The sequence below is a fragment of the Solea solea genome, chromosome 10 (genome assembly GCF_958295425.1).
Source record: "Solea solea chromosome 10, fSolSol10.1, whole genome shotgun sequence".
In the NCBI taxonomy this organism is placed as follows: domain Eukaryota; kingdom Metazoa; phylum Chordata; class Actinopteri; order Pleuronectiformes; family Soleidae; genus Solea; species Solea solea.
This window is the reverse complement of record NC_081143.1, coordinates 5,939,057-5,957,828: the sequence shown is the minus strand read 5'-3', so window position 1 is coordinate 5,957,828 and position 18,772 is coordinate 5,939,057. Positions and strand designations below refer to the sequence as shown.

The 18,772-nt window shown below is 41.9% G+C and overlaps 1 protein-coding gene across 5 annotated transcripts in view; it reads left to right on the top strand.

Moving 5' to 3' along the window:
- Positions 1 to 889: 889 nt before the first annotated feature.
- Positions 890 to 18,772, top strand: part of si:dkeyp-9d4.3 (caskin-1) — a 39,566-nt gene continuing 21,683 nt past the window's right edge. For all 5 annotated transcript variants that reach the window (XM_058641029.1, XM_058641027.1, XM_058641026.1 and 2 more), the window contains exons 1-5: positions 890 to 1,086; positions 13,256 to 13,307; positions 14,494 to 14,591; positions 18,203 to 18,348; positions 18,611 to 18,706. In XM_058641029.1, the coding sequence (XP_058497012.1) occupies positions 993 to 1,086; positions 13,256 to 13,307; positions 14,494 to 14,591; positions 18,203 to 18,348; positions 18,611 to 18,706 (486 nt within the window). In that variant the 5' untranslated portion in view covers positions 890 to 992. The remainder of the gene's footprint in view (positions 1,087 to 13,255; positions 13,308 to 14,493; positions 14,592 to 18,202; positions 18,349 to 18,610; positions 18,707 to 18,772) is intronic.

The window sequence follows — 18,772 nt, the reverse complement described above, 5'->3', positions numbered from 1 at the left end:
GTTCTACTTCCTGTCCTAAATCTTACTGGTAGTGGCCCCTTTAGTTTTAATTAGCCCTGCATCAGGGACACTCACTCACACCCTCCTGTCTTTAAATTATCTGTCTCATTAACCAGATGCTGACGTTGAGAGACACAGAGGTGACAATGTAATCATTTTACATAAAAAACAAAACAATATGAATCAAAGTAAAATGATATTTCCAATGAAACAATAAACAAATCACAATAAAGTGTAGATTAACTCAGATTAAGTTAGATTTATCCACAGTGTCCTGGTGCTCGCACTGTCTCGTGCTGTGTTCACCTCTTGCACGCGACACAGTGGCCACGTTGTCACTGTTCTGACAAACGACCTCTCTTGACTTATGCGCCCGCACGAGCGCGCACACGCACGCGCGCCGGGATTACAACAACTGGAGTAAGCGAGCGCGCAAACTGCTCGTGTTTATGTAATGCCAACCATCGCATGTGACTCTGTGACTCTGTATGTGTGTGCGCGTGTGTGTGCGCGCGCACGCACGCTGGTCCGCGGCGGCACTCGGATGAAGAACTCGTGAGATTTCAGCGGTGCGGATTTGACCCATCATCCAGGAGGGCGCTCGAGCTCCATCGTTTTCCCACGCGCAGGACCCACGTAGACCCACGTAGACCCGGTGAGACCGTCACGCGGAGACCATCTGTGTAATCTGTCGCGCGTGTTCTTGCATCTGGCTCCCTAACCCAGCGTGGACAGGTCGCTGATCTGTGGCCCGGTCTGCGGAGGAGAGGCAGGCAGAGAGGAGTCGGCGCTGGACTCCTGGACGGATCCGAGCATCCCACGGTCCCGGCATCCATCAATCCATCATCCATCCATCCGTTCCTCCCTCCGCGCCTCAGCTCCAGCAGGAGGCCGGGAGCGGCGGCAGGATGTAGCAGCGGATTAACAGAGGAGAGAGGGGCGCTCAGAGGACGAGAGCGGGAGCGAGCGGACTGCGGTGGGACGGAGGGGACATGGGGAAGGACCAGGAGCTGCTCCAGGCCGTGAAGACCGAGGACCTGCTGACTGCACAGCGGCTTCTTCAGAGACCACGGCCGGGGAAAGCTAGTCAGTATATGTCCATACTCCTGCTGACGCACACACACACACACGCAGTCTCTCTCTCTCACACACACACACACACACACACACATCTGTTCTTCTCGGGACACTGCGTTGACTTCCATTCATTTGGACACCCTACATAAAGCATCACCCCTGACCTTAACCATAACCAGTTAATACCTAACCATAACCTTAACCTAACCACACTTAAAATCTAAGACCTAAAACTAAACTAGTTCATCACAAATCAGATTTCACCTCATTAGGACCAGGTTACGGGTCTCTACAGGAATACTGGTCCTGACAAGGTCAGTGTTTATGCCAGGAGAGGTCCTCGCGAGGCAACAAATACAAGCACACACACACGCGCGCGCACAGACGTACAGTGCACCATTTAGGTTACATAGCATCACATCAGATGTCCTGACCTGGCAATGACTGTGTGTGTGTGTGTGTGTGTGTTTGACAGTGATGACGCGGCACACATGTGAGTGCAGTCATCAAAATGTAATTAGAAATTAAAAAGGCTTGTCACCCCATTTCCCACAATTCACTATGTTGTGTGTGTGCATGTGTGAAATGGAGAGAGAGAGAGAGAGAGAGAGGTGGAAGGTCCACTGCTCTCAGGACCAGGGGGATTATTGGTGTGTGAAGATGCCAGATGTTGGTGGTAATAATGTGATGACTGAGTGAGTGAGTGAGTGTACACGACACGTGCAGATCTATGTTCATGTATGTGTGTGTGTGTGTGACGTGGAATCAGCTGGGACTTGAGGTGATAATTAGATTTCAATTACAGCTTTGAAACTGCTCTCCTCCTCTTCCATTCCACCACCGGGTCACACTCCATTCCTCTCCTCTCCTGATGCCTTCTCTTGACACTTCCCTTCCCTACTCTTCCCCCCCCCTCCTCCTCCTTTAACTCTCAACTACTCTTTTCTTGTCCTTCCCTTTTCCACCCTGCTTACTCTGCTCACGTCCCGTCCACCGGCCTCCTACAGTATATCCTTTTATCACCTGTCCTCTCTCATGACTCCTTTCTGTAGCCTTTTCCTCACATCCTCGCTTCACTTTTCATTTCCTCTCCTCTCTCCTCTCTCCTCTTACATGTTTGTCTGTGAACATTCCATCAGTGCCATGGAAAAAGAAAAAAAAATGCTTCTACTCAAATGCCAGAACAGATCAGCTCCGAGGGCTCAGTCCACTGCACACTGACAAAGAGAGAGAGAAGGGGGGGGGGGTCGAGGGTGAGGGAGATGAGGGGTGAGGAGGAGAGTTTGAGAGAGAATGAGAGGGAGGAGTGCAAGAGGACAGGAGTAGGGAAACACTGAGATATGGATGCCAGGAGATAAAGAGACAGGAAGTGATGGGGAGAGGTGAGAGGGTGAGAAAGGGAAGGTGTGTGTGTGTGTGTATGTGGTATTCCTCATGTAGTGGGGACCTCAATCTGTTTACACTGTCACGTTATGGGGACAAAAATCAAGTCCCCTTAACGTAAACTACTACATATTAAGTCATTGCTGAGAAGGGCTTAGGTTAAGGTAAGGGTTAGGGTTAGGGTACTAGTAAGTATGGTTAAAATAAGTTAACCGTAACTTAGTGTGTAAGTGTGTGGTTGAGATAGAGTCAGCTTAAAGAATGAATAATTGATGAACTGGATGAACTGCGGCTTACGTGCACACACACACACACACAGAGTTGACATGTTATGTGTTAGTCATGTGCCTGATGCTCGTGTGTGTATTATTAATAGCATGTTAATTGTGTGAATGGCTCAGAGTGAGTTGTTTCCTTCAGATTGTCATCTGTTCAGTGGAGGCTATGAAAGAAACTGAAAGCTGTAACTAAAGGCTGTAATTAATGTCATTATTGATTGTCAGTAGAGTGTTTACTGATGCTTTACTGGAGGAAAAAAAACAATAAAACAAATAACTTCTGCGTTGCCAGGTTGTAAAAAAATCCTCCTTTAGCACAGAAATAGGCTGTGACGGCCTCTCTCTGCAGTTTGAATGTAATTGTCATTGTGTTTCACGCAGTTAAGCGTTAATGTTTGAGAACTGAACAAGGGTTTGGACCCAATTGCACGACTCGGGAGACAAAGTGAAAAATAAACAATCTTTTATTATCAAAGTGCCGCGGAAAAACCACTCACATGAGGGAAAAACTACTCGTGAAAACAAGGGTTTGGCAAAGTATCAAACAAAAGTACAAAACCTGACAAGACGATGGCACGGGGGCTCAGCTCGTTCTCAGGTACACAACACAAGACGAACCGGCAACAGTAAAGGGGAGACGCAGACCATATACACACACACATTAATGGTGGGAACAATCAGGGAAGACATTCAGACTGGCAGGGAACACACAAGGGGAAGGGGAGAGTGACATTTCAAAATAAAACAGGAAAACACAAGACAACTAAACACAATCAGCTTTCTTGGTCATTTGTCATTTGGTCAGTTTGTGTGTGAGTGTACACTGCACTGACATTGCATTGACATTCTCGACAGGCTCTGTAAGTTAGTCAGTATATTACATAGTACTTTATTAAAGTGTGAAGTGTACTTTTTTTCTGGCTTCATACAACAGGCGTCTATTATTCACTCATTCATCTTCTACCGCTTTCTCCTGCTTTGTCCTCCAAATGAGGGTCGCTGGTGCCAATCCCAGCTGACATAGGGTGAAAGGCGGGGTAAGACCCTTGTGTGGTAACCACCACGCCAACCGTGTGTCTATTACTTGACAGATTTTGAGATCACCTTTCATCACGTACCTCTATCGGAAAGCTCGTCTAAGTGATGTGTCACCAGCAGACAGCAGCACACAGTGACTGTGAGAAAGTCACACACACAGTGTCACATCTCATAAGGAGTTATTTAAACTGAGAAAGACAAGTTTTTGACTCAAACTTGTCATTGTAAGTTTAAAAGTGCGTGCACAGTGTAACAGCAGAAGAAAAAACCTTCATACTGTTGCCGATTTAGGCTTTAATAAACTATAACTCAAGCTGTCAGCAAACGTTAGACAGTTACTTACAAGCGTTGATAAATAATTAATAACTTGTTCTCCAACAATCCATCAAGTCTGTTAACAGGCTGGTAATAAATAGATTTTGGACCAGACCAGATTTTCCCATGGGAAGCATTTGAACCTTCGACTGAACTGGACTGTTTGACTGAACACTTGCTGACGAGGCTGAACTCTTTTAATGTGAGCAAAGACGTGCCTTGCAATTTTTAATAGAACGTTTTTTAACACGCTCTTTTATTTGTTGGTTCAGTGTTTTATCTTCCAAAGACAGAAATGCTCTCAGCAGAATTATAAATATCTGCTGGGGTCAGGCACGGAGACCTGCGTTCAATCTGGGGAGATCAGGTGGCTAAAAAGGCCAAAAACATTAGCAGTGATCATGATCACATGCTGGAGAGTGATCATCGGGTCACCGGTTTCTTTTGCCCCAGAGCACAACAACTAGGTTCTCCAAATCTTTCATAGCCTCAACTGTCAGACAACTAAACTTGGGTCAGGGTCAGGTTTTACTAATTGTTGTAATATTTGGGGTAAATTTTACTAATCTTGGTAATATTTGGGGTAAATTTTACTAATTGTAGTAATCATTGGGGTAAATTTTACTAATCTTGGTAAACTTTGGGGTCAATTTTACTAATCTTGGTAATATTTGGGGTAAATTATACTAATTGTAGTAATCTTTGGGGTCAATTTTACTAATCTTGGTAATCTTTAGGGTAAATTTTACTAATCTTGGTAATGTTTGGGGTAAATTTTATTAATTGTAGTAATCTTTGGGGTCAGTTTTATTAATCTTGGTAATCTTTGGGGTCAATTTGACTAATCTTGGTAATCTTTGGCATCAATTTGACTTATTTTAGTAATCTTTGGGGTACATTTCACAAATTGTAGTAATCTTTGGGGTACATTTCACAAATTGTAGTAATGTTTGGGGTCAATGTTACTAATTTTAGTCGTCTGTGTGGTCAATTTTACTTATTTTAGTTATATTTGGGGTACATTTTACTAATCTTGGTAATCTTTGTGGTAAACTTGACAAATTTTAGTAGCCTTCTTTATTAATTTTCAGTTTTTCTCTCTTCTCTCCCATGCCCTTGTTTGTCTGACACCCAATGTCTGAGCCATGTCTGTATGTTTGCATTGTGTATGTGTTAACTGATGATGATTGTGTATGGGAAGCTACAGATGAATGTCCCTTCTGGGACCAATAAAGTGTTCTGAATCATCTGATTCTGAACTTCAGAGCTGAAAAAGTCTGTGACTTGAGTCAGATGAGATTGTGATGTTGTCATGTAGATTAACATAAAGACTTGGTTTTAACAGCTACAGCCTGTTTCCATCTAAAGGTAAACCAAAAAGGACAAAAAGCAGTATTTTCCAGCTTCATAGTTTGTGGCTCTTAGTTTGTTAACAAACATACATAGAGGAGAGACATTAGTGTGTTTGTTGCAGTCTTGTATAAAGTACCTTAAAGGGAAACTTATGTTACCAGAGAATGACTTTGGTAGAAGTCGAAGTCACTTTTTATAATCTTACTTAAGTAAAAGTCTTAAAGTATATGACATTTACTGCACTTAAGTAAGAAAAGTATCAAAGTATTGGTGGTAGGGTGAGTTGTCTTTCAACTGGAAGGTTGTGAGTTCGATTCCTGGCTCAGCTAGTCTATGTGTGCCCTTGAGCAAGACACTTAACCCCATGTTGAAGCGTGTGAATGGGTGAAAACTGTAGCGTAAAGCAGCTCATCAAGACTCTATATAAATACAGACCATAATACCAACTCTTCTTCTGATTTTATTTAGTAATAACGAGTAACAAAGAGAGTCAGAGGACATGTAGTGGAGTAAAAGTACAAGTTGCAAGAAATATAAATAACAAAGTGAAGTATATATACCAGTACAGTAACAAAGTATATGTACTTCATTATATTACAACACTGGTCTGTTGGGAATTATTAGCAGATTAGATTATTAGCAGATTAGAGATTTGTTGCTGTATTTGCGGCAACAGACGTGGTGTGTGGACTCAGAATTTAGACAAAATAGTCTAGAGTGCATGAAAAAGAAGGAAGATCTTCAGGCTTTCAGTGGAATTCCAGGCTGTTTTGAGTTTTGGCCGCTCAGAGAAAACCTCGGTGAGAAGAGAAGCTGCACAACCCTAAACGACGTCTCACCTGTTTGTAATGGATGTAAATCCATGATAGGTCATTTTACAGTAAACTCCAGTCTTTTTATCAATGTTTCTCCGAGGACTGCAGGTGTCGCACATGTTAGAAATAAGAATGTATTTTCTTTTTGGAATGGTAAACAAATGCGTGTTTTGGAAATTGGATTCTGTGCCTACATGTGATTTATGGTTGGGAGAAATGTCACATGGCGTCTTGAGAGATTAAGGTTTTATAACGAAGACAGAGCAGATTTATGTGACAAGATATGGACCCTGTTGTGAGACTCTGTTGTACCTATGTTTATGAATCTGTTTCTACTCATATTATTATCATTAATTATTTTTCTACTGTCTGCCCTATTATTATGTGATATGACCATTAACTGCTATTTTATATTTATATCTATTTTTGCTTTTTTAAAAAAACAAATAAACACATTTCTAACCTCACAGTGAGATCAATGGATTCAGGACTATAACTCTTAATACGTGTGAAAAAAAAACTCTCCATCACTGTCATTTATTCACTTTCACCACCATTTGGTGCTTCATGCAATAGTGCCGCAGCTATTAGAGAAATATAAAGAATCACAAAGATTGATTCTTTAGAATCAGTTCAGAGACACAGAGGTGATTAATCTGTGTGACGCAGCATGAACAAACAGATGTTGTTGTCTCGTAGAGCTGCAACTAACGATTATTTTCATAATCTGTTGTATTTGGAATTGATGATGTTCTCAGATGTTTTGTGACGTCCGCAAACCAAAAGGTTTCAATTTGAATGATTTCTTTGTCAAATGGAGCAAAGAAACCGAAACACATTTACATTGAAGTACATTTTAATAATCGTTGCAGCCCCATTGCCTTGTATGAAAACTGTCCTCTGACCTAAAACATTTAAAACCCATAAATCTTACTTGCAGCAGACTAATCATATCACTATAAAGCCCACTGGTACAAAAGAGTACAGCTTTATATTGTAAACAAGGGGCTCATTCAGCAGCTCAAGAGCCTGAATATTCACTTCAGGAGTGGGAGACTAGCAAAAAAAAGTACTTCCTAATGAAATTGCTCAGTAAAAAAAATGCTGCACGTGTAAATAAACAAGTCTTTCATGTAGTCAACATAGTCGTCGCAGTTGGTTAAGAAAAATAATCCGTTATTGCAGTTTTATAAGGAGCCAATTAAAGTATAGATCATGGCTGCAGGTATTAACATTTACTCTCATTATTTAGTGGACTTGTCTTTCCTTAACCTGAAATATGACGACATCGAAGATGAAAGAAGCAAGAAACAAGAATTTATAGAACATGTTTTTAAGACGGAAGAACAGCAGCAAAAGTGAAAAGGAGGCCAGCTATGGTGTGTGACTTGGAGACAGTGGCACTGTCTAAAAGACAGGAGGTGGCGCTGAAGATGCTGAGATTCTCGTTGGGAGTGACCCGGGTGGACAGGATTAAAAACGAGCATATTCGAGAAAGTAGGAGAGGCCCGGGTGGAGATGGTTTGGTCAAAGAGGAAGACCACAGAGAAGGTTCCTGGACATGAGGACAGTTGGTGTCACAGAACCCTAACCCTATACAAGAGAGAAGAAGAACAAGAAGAAGATGGAGGCAGATGATCCTCTGTGGTGACCACTAAAGGGAGAAGATTTTAAGATCATTAAATCACTACATTGATTATCACAAAAAGTCCATTAGTTAGTAGTAGGATAATTGTTACAGCCTCAGACTACTTAGATTACATTTTTAAGCCCTAATGAAGCAAATCACATTCTTTTAAATCTTTTTGAAAAACCAACATCTAACAAAGTCCTGATAATAGAAACCCTAACCCTAACCCAAATTGTCTGAACCGGGAGAGACCATTTGTTTTAGGCCACACTTTACCCTGAAAGTCTGAATGCATGGTCTCTGAAGGTCTAAAAGTCTCTTTATTAAGTTTTAAAGACACTCGACTGGATAAACTGAAGAGATAAAACTTCTTGAGGGAGCTATTTGCAAAGTAATATCGTAGTTTTTCACTGCCAAGTGATTGACAGTCTGTGAGGATAGCACATTGGGGGGTTGCCATAGTAACCCTGGCTCGGTTGCAGTGTTATGCCTACAATTACCATACAAAATAACACGAATGCCAGTCCAAGGACACCAATACAGAAACATTATGGTAATGCTCTCAAGTCTCTAACAAACAGTTCATGTCCGAGGAGGAAAATATTTCATTCTCATAAAATTGATTTAGTGATACAGTCAGTATTTAGTAAGATTTAGGTACAGTTTGTATTTTACAACATTTACTGGTGAAATTGCAGCTGAATAGCCCTCCCCCTCCAAGTGTAATTTGAACGTCTTGGGATAATGAAAAAGAACATTTAGAATCATTATTTTTGTCTTCATTTCTGCCAAGTGACAAATCATTTCAGCAACATTTTACACATGGGACTAGGGCTGCACGATAAATCGTACAGAGGATCTAATTTCTAAATGACAACGATTCTTGAGCTGCATCGCAAATAAATTATTCTATTTTCCTCTCTGAGTTTCTCACCCCAAATGCACACACGTCTATCTATTCCAAATGTCCCTTGATTTCTTTTTGTCCCATTATTTTTTCTCATTTTAATGCTCTTATCAACATAGAAAAGTGGATCGGCTTGCTTTGTGCAAAGGTTTTTCTTATTGAGACAATGTCTCCGTCACCCTGCATATTTTGAGTTATTCCTCTTATTGTGAGAGCCGCACAATAATAAGAGAGGCTATGTATCACCCTGCAGTGCGGTGAATAAAGTGCCGTTCTTCAACACCGTCGTTTAATGTGTTGTTGCCGTAATGAGCTAATCCGAGCTAAAGGAGCTAGTGGTCTTCGGAGGTCTCCTTACTACGGTTCGGGGTTCTGCCAGCTTTGTTGGTAACACTGCATACATCATTACTTGTGATGTGGGGAGTGCGTTGTTTGGCACTTTACTTGAATGCCTAATGGATTGCTTCTAGTGTTTTGTTCACAAGTGCAATAAACATTTCGATTTTTGAAGAAATCGTGCCAGAGAATCGTCACAATCTCAATTCTAAGCAAAAGTGACTCAGATTTTTTCCAGAATCGTGCAGCCCTACATGGGACCTTTTAGATAAGTAAAGTATTGTAGTTTGTTGGTCAACAGAGGAGAATTATTATTGTCTGCCACAATCCAGACGAGTAAAAGAAGGATAATCTTAAACATACAGTGGAATAATTGTGGGTGATGCTTTTGCCTTCTCCTGTGTTCAGCGGTGGTCGGTCATGCAGCTCAGTGATATTCTGATGCTGACACAGATATCTGTACTCACTGATTCATCTGCTGGGGGAGGGGCAGGGGGAGGTAAACAGGGATGATTCTTATTTCTAATCCAAGACAGAACAGATAGAAGGGGAACCTACACAGAAACACGCACACATGCAGCAGAATGATGTCAGAGGCGCAGAGTAAACAGAGACGAGCACCACGACCAACCAGCGCTCGCTCTTTAGCAAATTACAAGGGAAAATTAGAGTGTGAGAGCAGGATGAGAGGATGAAGTGTAGATAAGGCTACAGAGAGACAGAGAGAGAGAGAGAGAAGCTTTCACCCAGATTACAGAACAGCCACAGATTACAGCCTGTGGATTATGAGGGTTTGACCACAAAAAAAAAAAACGTAGGCAGAGCGACAGACGAGTTGCTTTTTCTGTGCCCTTTTCAAACTGTGTGTGAATGTGTTATTCCTGATCTGATCATGTGTGTGTTCCTCAATCTCACCTCCTCTTCCAGCAGAGGCCTGGGATTTGGAGGGTTCTGCCTCAGATGTCTACAATATAATCTATCAACTGAACTCATCACTGACTGCAGAGTTTCCATCATTGGTCTTCTCATCTGAAATCTCTGTAACACCCATGTCTTCTCCAACTCCTCTCTCAGCCCTGGGTCTCCTTTGAGCTTCTCCTGTTCCGTCTTCTTGATGGTGCTTGGGATTGCTTCATCTCTCTCCAGTACGATCTCCAGCAGATTGGCCTTCAACACTTTATCAGTCTGGATCTGGAAGTCCCACAGGATCTTAGCCTTACTGAGTCATTCTCAGGTGTCTTGTTCCAGTCTGACCTCGACGCAGATGTTTGTGCACACTATTACACACCGGTGTTGATCTTGTAGTGAGTGCCATGATCTTTCCGTCCAAACCTTTTTCTCTGGAAGTGCCAACACCTCGTCCACGTGGCATTTCCATACTCTCTGTGTTCCCCACCTTGACCTCGTATGATTTCATCCACGTTTCTTCGACCCATCTGTAGTAGAGGACAAGGACAGGCTCTCTGAGACCAAAATGCCTTTTGGTGGCCTTGTTGTTGAGAATCCTGATCAGAGAAGTGGAAAATCTGATCCAGGCCTTACAGCACCACACTTCACACAGATTATATTCTTATCACTGCTCCTTTCCAATCATGAAAAGTGTTGTCTTTTCAGTAGTAAGATTTAGGTACAGTTTGTATTTTACAACATTTACTGGTGAAATTGCAGCTGAATAGCCCTCCCCCTCCAAGTGTAATTTGAACGTCTTGGGATAATGAAAAAGAACATTTAGAATCATTATTTTTGTCTTCATTTCTGCCAAGTGACAAATCATTTCAGCAACATTTTACACATGGGACTAGGGCTGCACGATAAATCGTACAGAGGATCTAATTTCTAAATGACAACGATTCTTGAGCTGCATCGCAAATAAATTATTCTATTTTCCTCTCTGAGTTTCTCACCCCAAATGCACACACGTCTATCTATTCCAAATGTCCCTTGATTTCTTTTTGTCCCATTATTTTTTCTCATTTTAATGCTCTTATCAACATAGAAAAGTGGATCGGCTTGCTTTGTGCAAAGGTTTTTCTTATTGAGACAATGTCTCCGTCACCCTGCATATTTTGAGTTATTCCTCTTATTGTGAGAGCCGCACAATAATAAGAGAGGCTATGTATCACCCTGCAGTGCGGTGAATAAAGTGCCGTTCTTCAACACCGTCGTTTAATGTGTTGTTGCCGTAATGAGCTAATCCGAGCTAAAGGAGCTAGTGGTCTTCGGAGGTCTCCTTACTACGGTTCGGGGTTCTGCCAGCTTTGTTGGTAACACTGCATACATCATTACTTGTGATGTGGGGAGTGCGTTGTTTGGCACTTTACTTGAATGCCTAATGGATTGCTTCTAGTGTTTTGTTCACAAGTGCAATAAACATTTCGATTTTTGAAGAAATCGTGCCAGAGAATCGTCACAATCTCAATTCTAAGCAAAAGTGACTCAGATTTTTTCCAGAATCGTGCAGCCCTACATGGGACCTTTTAGATAAGTAAAGTATTGTAGTTTGTTGGTCAACAGAGGAGAATTATTATTGTCTGCCACAATCCAGACGAGTAAAAGAAGGATAATCTTAAACATACAGTGGAATAATTGTGGGTGATGCTTTTGCCTTCTCCTGTGTTCAGCGGTGGTCGGTCATGCAGCTCAGTGATATTCTGATGCTGACACAGATATCTGTACTCACTGATTCATCTGCTGGGGGAGGGGCAGGGGGAGGTAAACAGGGATGATTCTTATTTCTAATCCAAGACAGAACAGATAGAAGGGGAACCTACACAGAAACACGCACACATGCAGCAGAATGATGTCAGAGGCGCAGAGTAAACAGAGACGAGCACCACGACCAACCAGCGCTCGCTCTTTAGCAAATTACAAGGGAAAATTAGAGTGTGAGAGCAGGATGAGAGGATGAAGTGTAGATAAGGCTACAGAGAGACAGAGAGAGAGAGAGAGAAGCTTTCACCCAGATTACAGAACAGCCACAGATTACAGCCTGTGGATTATGAGGGTTTGACCACAAAAAAAAAAAACGTAGGCAGAGCGACAGACGAGTTGCTTTTTCTGTGCCCTTTTCAAACTGTGTGTGAATGTGTTATTCCTGATCTGATCATGTGTGTGTTCCTCAATCTCACCTCCTCTTCCAGCAGAGGCCTGGGATTTGGAGGGTTCTGCCTCAGATGTCTACAATATAATCTATCAACTGAACTCATCACTGACTGCAGAGTTTCCATCATTGGTCTTCTCATCTGAAATCTCTGTAACACCCATGTCTTCTCCAACTCCTCTCTCAGCCCTGGGTCTCCTTTGAGCTTCTCCTGTTCCGTCTTCTTGATGGTGCTTGGGATTGCTTCATCTCTCTCCAGTACGATCTCCAGCAGATTGGCCTTCAACACTTTATCAGTCTGGATCTGGAAGTCCCACAGGATCTTAGCCTTACTGAGTCATTCTCAGGTGTCTTGTTCCAGTCTGACCTCGACGCAGATGTTTGTGCACACTATTACACACCGGTGTTGATCTTGTAGTGAGTGCCATGATCTTTCCGTCCAAACCTTTTTCTCTGGAAGTGCCAACACCTCGTCCACGTGGCATTTCCATACTCTCTGTGTTCCCCACCTTGACCTCGTATGATTTCATCCACGTTTCTTCGACCCATCTGTAGTAGAGGACAAGGACAGGCTCTCTGAGACCAAAATGCCTTTTGGTGGCCTTGTTGTTGAGAATCCTGATCAGAGAAGTGGAAAATCTGATCCAGGCCTTACAGCACCACACTTCACACAGATTATATTCTTATCACTGCTCCTTTCCAATCATGAAAAGTGTTGTCTTTTCAGTAATTATGGATTTGTATAACATTGTACTGTATTGTACTCTACACTGACTCTAACAAAATAAAAAGAAAGATCAATTATTTGCTAGAAAAGAAAGAAAGAAAGCACATTTAATTACCAATGTTAATGTTGAGCACTTGCAGGTGCAAAGGTGTAGCTCTCAACGTTTCCTTCATGGAGTGAAATAATAGAATATGTCCAAAGGACAGAATTCATTAATCACTGAGTTCTGATCCGGTTTATATTTGTGTTCTCTTCTGTTTCCTCACGTCTCTTTTTCCCCCCTCTGTGTGTTTCAGAGCTCCTTGGAGCAGCAAAGAGGGTGAATGTCAACATCCAGGATGCAGATGGGTGAGGAACAACAACATATTTATTTCATCTTCTCTTGCCAAAGTAATTTTTTTGTTCCTTATATAATTAGGGCTGATTAAAAAGTAAAATTCCTGTCAAAATTGGTCTTCATTTTAATGATCTGTTATAGATTCATGAACCACATCGTCGATCTTTTACTACGTGTGGGTAACATTGATACTGAATTGGAAACTGAATTGAATTCATTGAGAATCTAATCACTTGGATTTAGGACGGCAACAATTATTCAATGAATCAATTATTAATCGATTACTTAATTAATCATCAGCTATTTTGATCATGAATTAGTGAGTTTTTGAGATTTGGGAAACACCAATCAACATTCTATGGCATTTTATGGACCAAACAAAGATGAATAGAGAACATTAATAATCGATTATGAAAATAATCGTCAGTTCTACTTCAAATCAATCAAATCAGTGGCAATACCCAAGCGTATTCAGTTATGTCAGGATTGGTTCCATATTTTTACCAGTACAAACAGTAAACATCACATGATGTTGTAAGGAAACAGGCAGTAGGTCAAAAAAAAACATTGGAGGTTGGGAACCAGAGTTGTATAATTCCTGTCTTTCAACAAGAGAGAAGAAAAATACTGAAATAATCCACCAGAGAATCTCAGATCTATCCATATTTGGGTCGTCCAACTGGCAGGGACAGGGAAGAATCCTTAAGGAAGTACCAGTAGCATTACTCAGCCTTAAGTTTGTTCTACAGATTTTGGTTATATTTATTTATATTTAGACTCACTCATGCTTGGCTGAGCTTTTTGTGTGCAAAGCACATGACTAGTTTGTGATCATGTTCCATTTGGCTCTATCAAATTACAAAGATTGTTGTATTGTGTTGATTATATTCAGAAAATTGGTCACAAGTCCACGTGTAATGACTGTTGATTCATTGATTTGACTCATGGGTCTGTCCCTTATATTCACCAGGGATCCATTAGCTACACACACACACACAGCTCAGGGGAAGAGAGATTGCTTATTAATGGAAGTAGGTCATTTGGCCCTTCCCATCACTCACAGAGCTGAGGGGCGGAGCCGCTCCATGCTGAGGATTATTTCAGCAAAGTTGTCCTGTGGTTTTACACTACATATATGAATATAGCATATGTATCTTGAAATGTAAACTGTGTGTGTGTGTGTGTGTGTGTGTGAAGGTTGTCGCCGCTGCACCATGCTGCTCTGAGTGGGAACAAGGAGCTGATCGCTCTCCTGTTGGAGGCTCAGGCTGCAGTGGATATAAAAGACAATAAAGGTAAAGAAACACCAGATTCCGCTCACAGCGATCCTCTGAAACACACTCAAAACACAGAACTTCCCGTTGACTCTTCCAACAAACAGTACCCGCTTATATAACAAAAGATTCTCAGTGGTTTACAGTGGGGATGAGAATTGACACATTTGTGTGCACAGCAAACAATAGGCAATGGAAGAGCCACGTTTCATAGCTGCAAGAGACAAGAGCCGGGTGGAAGAAGCGCAGCTGTGATTTCCACAGGAACATTTCTCCGAACCATTTCCACAATGACAGACTCCAGAAGAAGAAATCTCGAGGCAGATGGGAGATGTAATCTCCCCATGATGTACTACTCATATCTTCACTTTGGTGCCCAGTCTAAATATAGGCCTACACCTGGCAGGCGTCCTTACCAGTTGGTCCAAGTTGGTCTCTCTCCGAGTGTCTGTGGAGGAAGTGTGGAAACCTCAGATCATTATTTCAATATGTAACGAGAAAACTCATGTCGCGAGCTGGAAAACCTCGCCTATGTGCTTCCTGTCTGGTTTTTACTATAATTCAGTGTGAAGCTCATAAAGCTGCTATATTGAATATTTTTATCTCAACATAAAATGGAATAACTGTCAACATACACTTTTTTTTGGGTGAAAACTCCAGAGGGGATTAACCAATTTGACGAATAATCCCATCAAATATCCAGATTAGCATTTTTCCTTGAAATGCCATCCTAGTAGGACCTACAATAGTGTGTTTTCTAACAAGAGAAGCACATCAAAGGTGACATGCTATTTATTTTGTTCTCTCAGACCAGAACTCTTGCCATTTTACAAGAAGGGTTTATGTAAGATTACAGACTTGGACATCGTGCAGGCTTGGGCTGATGGACTTTATGTCCTGTCCAGACTTTCATAAACAGGAAAAATGGAGCAAGGGGCTGATTGTGAAAGCTGGCAACATGGCAGAGGGAATTTCCCAAAAAAACAGGAGGTTTAAGTTTTCTTCACATTGTATTTTCATGGCCAGCGCTGTCTGCCAAAACAAAGACTATTACTCGTATTTACATATTGATATATGACTAACAAGACGTCTTCAGACAATCAGGAAGGGCATTGTTGGCAACGTCCTCTCAAATAATCAAAACATTCTGCAGAGGCTTCCTCCTTTTCCTCTCACAGCTCATCATACACTTAACGCTCTAGTATCTGGAACTCTTGCAGCTGCTGTGACTTTTAAGTGTAAGTCAGGACTCCCTCAACATGACGGAGCCCAGAGGGCCTCTTCAGTCATACCGATGATGTGGCTCGTCGCTCGTGTGAAGACAGGAAGCCCCGGGTTGCTGCTGCCATGAGAACACGCTGTGTTTAATGTCTGCTGGTTTGAGGCACTGATGATGATGCAGCAGCGTGTTTTGTGCTGCGCTCAGCTGAACTCGGCATCACCGTGTTCTGCACGTCCTGCATGTGCGCCTATTCGCTGTTTACTTGGTCTCTTAGGTGTGCAGTTAAGCCAGATTTTCCTGTCCTGGCCCTTTGTTTGAAAGCAGTTTGTTTTCGGACGTGACGTCCCATGAGCCTGATTTTAGGGTCACAAAGGGTCACAAGCGTGTCATGTTCTTTCGTTGTCAATTCAGGACCACAAACAATACCTAAATAAATTAGTACTAACTGACGGCACTAGCCTGCCTGACCCAGCTTCCATAAAAGATTGGCTAGATGATATTAGCAAGTAGCCAGATATCCAGTGGCCAGCTATTCACTCTTAGCTTATAGATAAACCGAGCCCGTACACGTGAGAAAGTCTATGCGCATACAAGTCTTACAAGGAACGTTTTTAGCACACCATGTTTACTTGTCAACGTGCTCGCCGGCCGGTGGCTAACTACAAGCTAGCTACGTTCAAGACCATAACATAACTTTAAGCAGCATAAGTTTCATATACTGTACATATGTGCATTGACACACACATTTCTGTGAAGTTCAGACTTTTCACCGTAATCTAACAGAAAGAGCTGATAAATGATAACTTACATGAAATCAGGTGAGCACTACAAATGCGAGCCTCTTTGACTGCAGTAGCATCAGCCCAGTCTTCTCTTTTTAATGCTTGAGCTAGGGCTGGGCGATATGGACCAAAACTGATATCGCAATATTTTTTGTTCAAATGGCGATATGTGATATTATAAGATATTTTGAACAAAACGGGTTAGCTCGCTAGCTCACCGGTTGGCCGCTCAGCTGACTGCTGAAACCCGGCGTCCGGAGTGTACAACACAAACCTGGAGACAGGAGACCAGATACCCGGAGACCAGAGCCTCATTTGGAGCCGAAATCTGCCGCTAACAGCTAAGCAGCTAACAGATGGTGCTGCTAAAAACCAGCGACAACAAACAGGCATTACGACAGGCATTATAGAGTAACAAAGATGGTCAAGAAAAATGTATTGGAGTAAAAGTACACATTTTATTTAGGAAAATTATTATTCTTTTTCGTAGCCACCAACTGCTCAGCTGAACTAGGCTTGTAGGCAACATAAAAATAATATATAATATACCGGTATGGTGATATTGTCTCAACTACATATCTCTTTCAAAAATATACCGGTATAACTCTTACTACCGGTATATCGCCCAGCCCTACTTGGAGCCACAGACAATGTCTACTTTTTGAAATTGATGAGGTCCTATAGGGATTCTGAAGAACTTGCTGGTTCTATTTTCACAGCCAACTGCGCTACAAGTAGGCATGGACTGTTGTCCAACATACAGTATAAGATGTTGTAGTTCCTGCAGGACACGGTAGTCATATGCCTGAGTCTTACGCTAAAGGATCCAGCCCTCCAATCCATCACTGCCACTCTCACATCAAGGATATTAAGATAACAGTCGCCTACCAGTCATTTCTTGCTACACCTGTACTTCCTTCCATCGCTGCTGCTGACAAAGCTCCGTCTGTTATTCAGTGACGTGTGTTATTTCCTGCTTTGCTAGGCTAATCCAGGGAGCATCTAAAGAGCATCAGTATGACTGTATTCCCACAACAAAGTGCCCGATGAGATTTATTTTTGGAGTGGCCCATTAAATGGATGTATTATTTTAAATGTGGTTCTATGGGACCATTTTTGGGTGGCATTGTTTTGCAGTGTTGTGATTGAGTGATATGGAAAAGCGGCGATGAGGTGACATCCCACTGTTCAAGTGATGAGAAGAAGAATAAAGTGCGCCTTTCTGAGTTAAGGAGAAGCATAACAGAAGCATGTAATCCTAGACAAACCCAGGATTATTAAATGACCTGCAGAAATTTAGACTTTTTCCGTTCAAGGAAGCAAATACCGCAAAATGGCACACAAAGATAAGAAGTCAGACTGCTAGTTACCTCGGCAATAAAAAAATAAGGTCTTTAGCTTTCAGCCTGAATAATTTTACATTAGAGAAACTGGAACAATTTGCCCAAAAACAACTGATAATTTGTGTTACGTATGTTAGAAGTCTTAAAATCTGTGTATTTTCAATATTAGTGGCAACACGTTTGCTGTTTGCTGAGTTGTTATAGTGTAATTGGTACACAAGAGTGTAAATAAGTGATGATGCCAATTAAAATTGTGTGTCTGCGTGTGTGTGTGTGTGTGTGTAGGGATGCGTCCTCTGCATTATGCTGCATGGCAGGGGAAAACTGAGCCAATGAAAATGCTGCTGAAGTCTGGGTCGTCAGTCAACGGACAGTCAGACGAAGGACAGATTCCTCTCCACCTGTCAGCTCAGCATGGACACTATGACGGGGTAACTCACTCTGTGTGTGTGTGTGTGTGTGTGTGTGTGTATTTGTTATCTGTTTAGGACCTGTCCTTGCATTAAACACTGGCCTTGTCAGGACCAGTCGTCCTCATGGAGACCAAAACCTGCTCCCAGGAGGAAGTGGTTCCATTTAGGGCTAAGATTTGAATTGTGGTTAGTTTAAGGTCAGGGATAACACTTTAAGTTTAAGTAGTATAAAGTAGTAAAGAAGTATAAACATCTGTGTGTGTGTGTGTGTGTGTTACAGTCGGAGATGTTGCTGCAGCACCAGTCCAACCCGTGCATCTCAGACTCAGCTGGTAAAACACCTCTGGACCTGGCCTGTGAATTTGGACGTGTCGGAGTGAGTGATTTTCATTAGAATGAAATTGTTAAATTGTGTTTAGTGAATCATTAAAAACCCAATGAT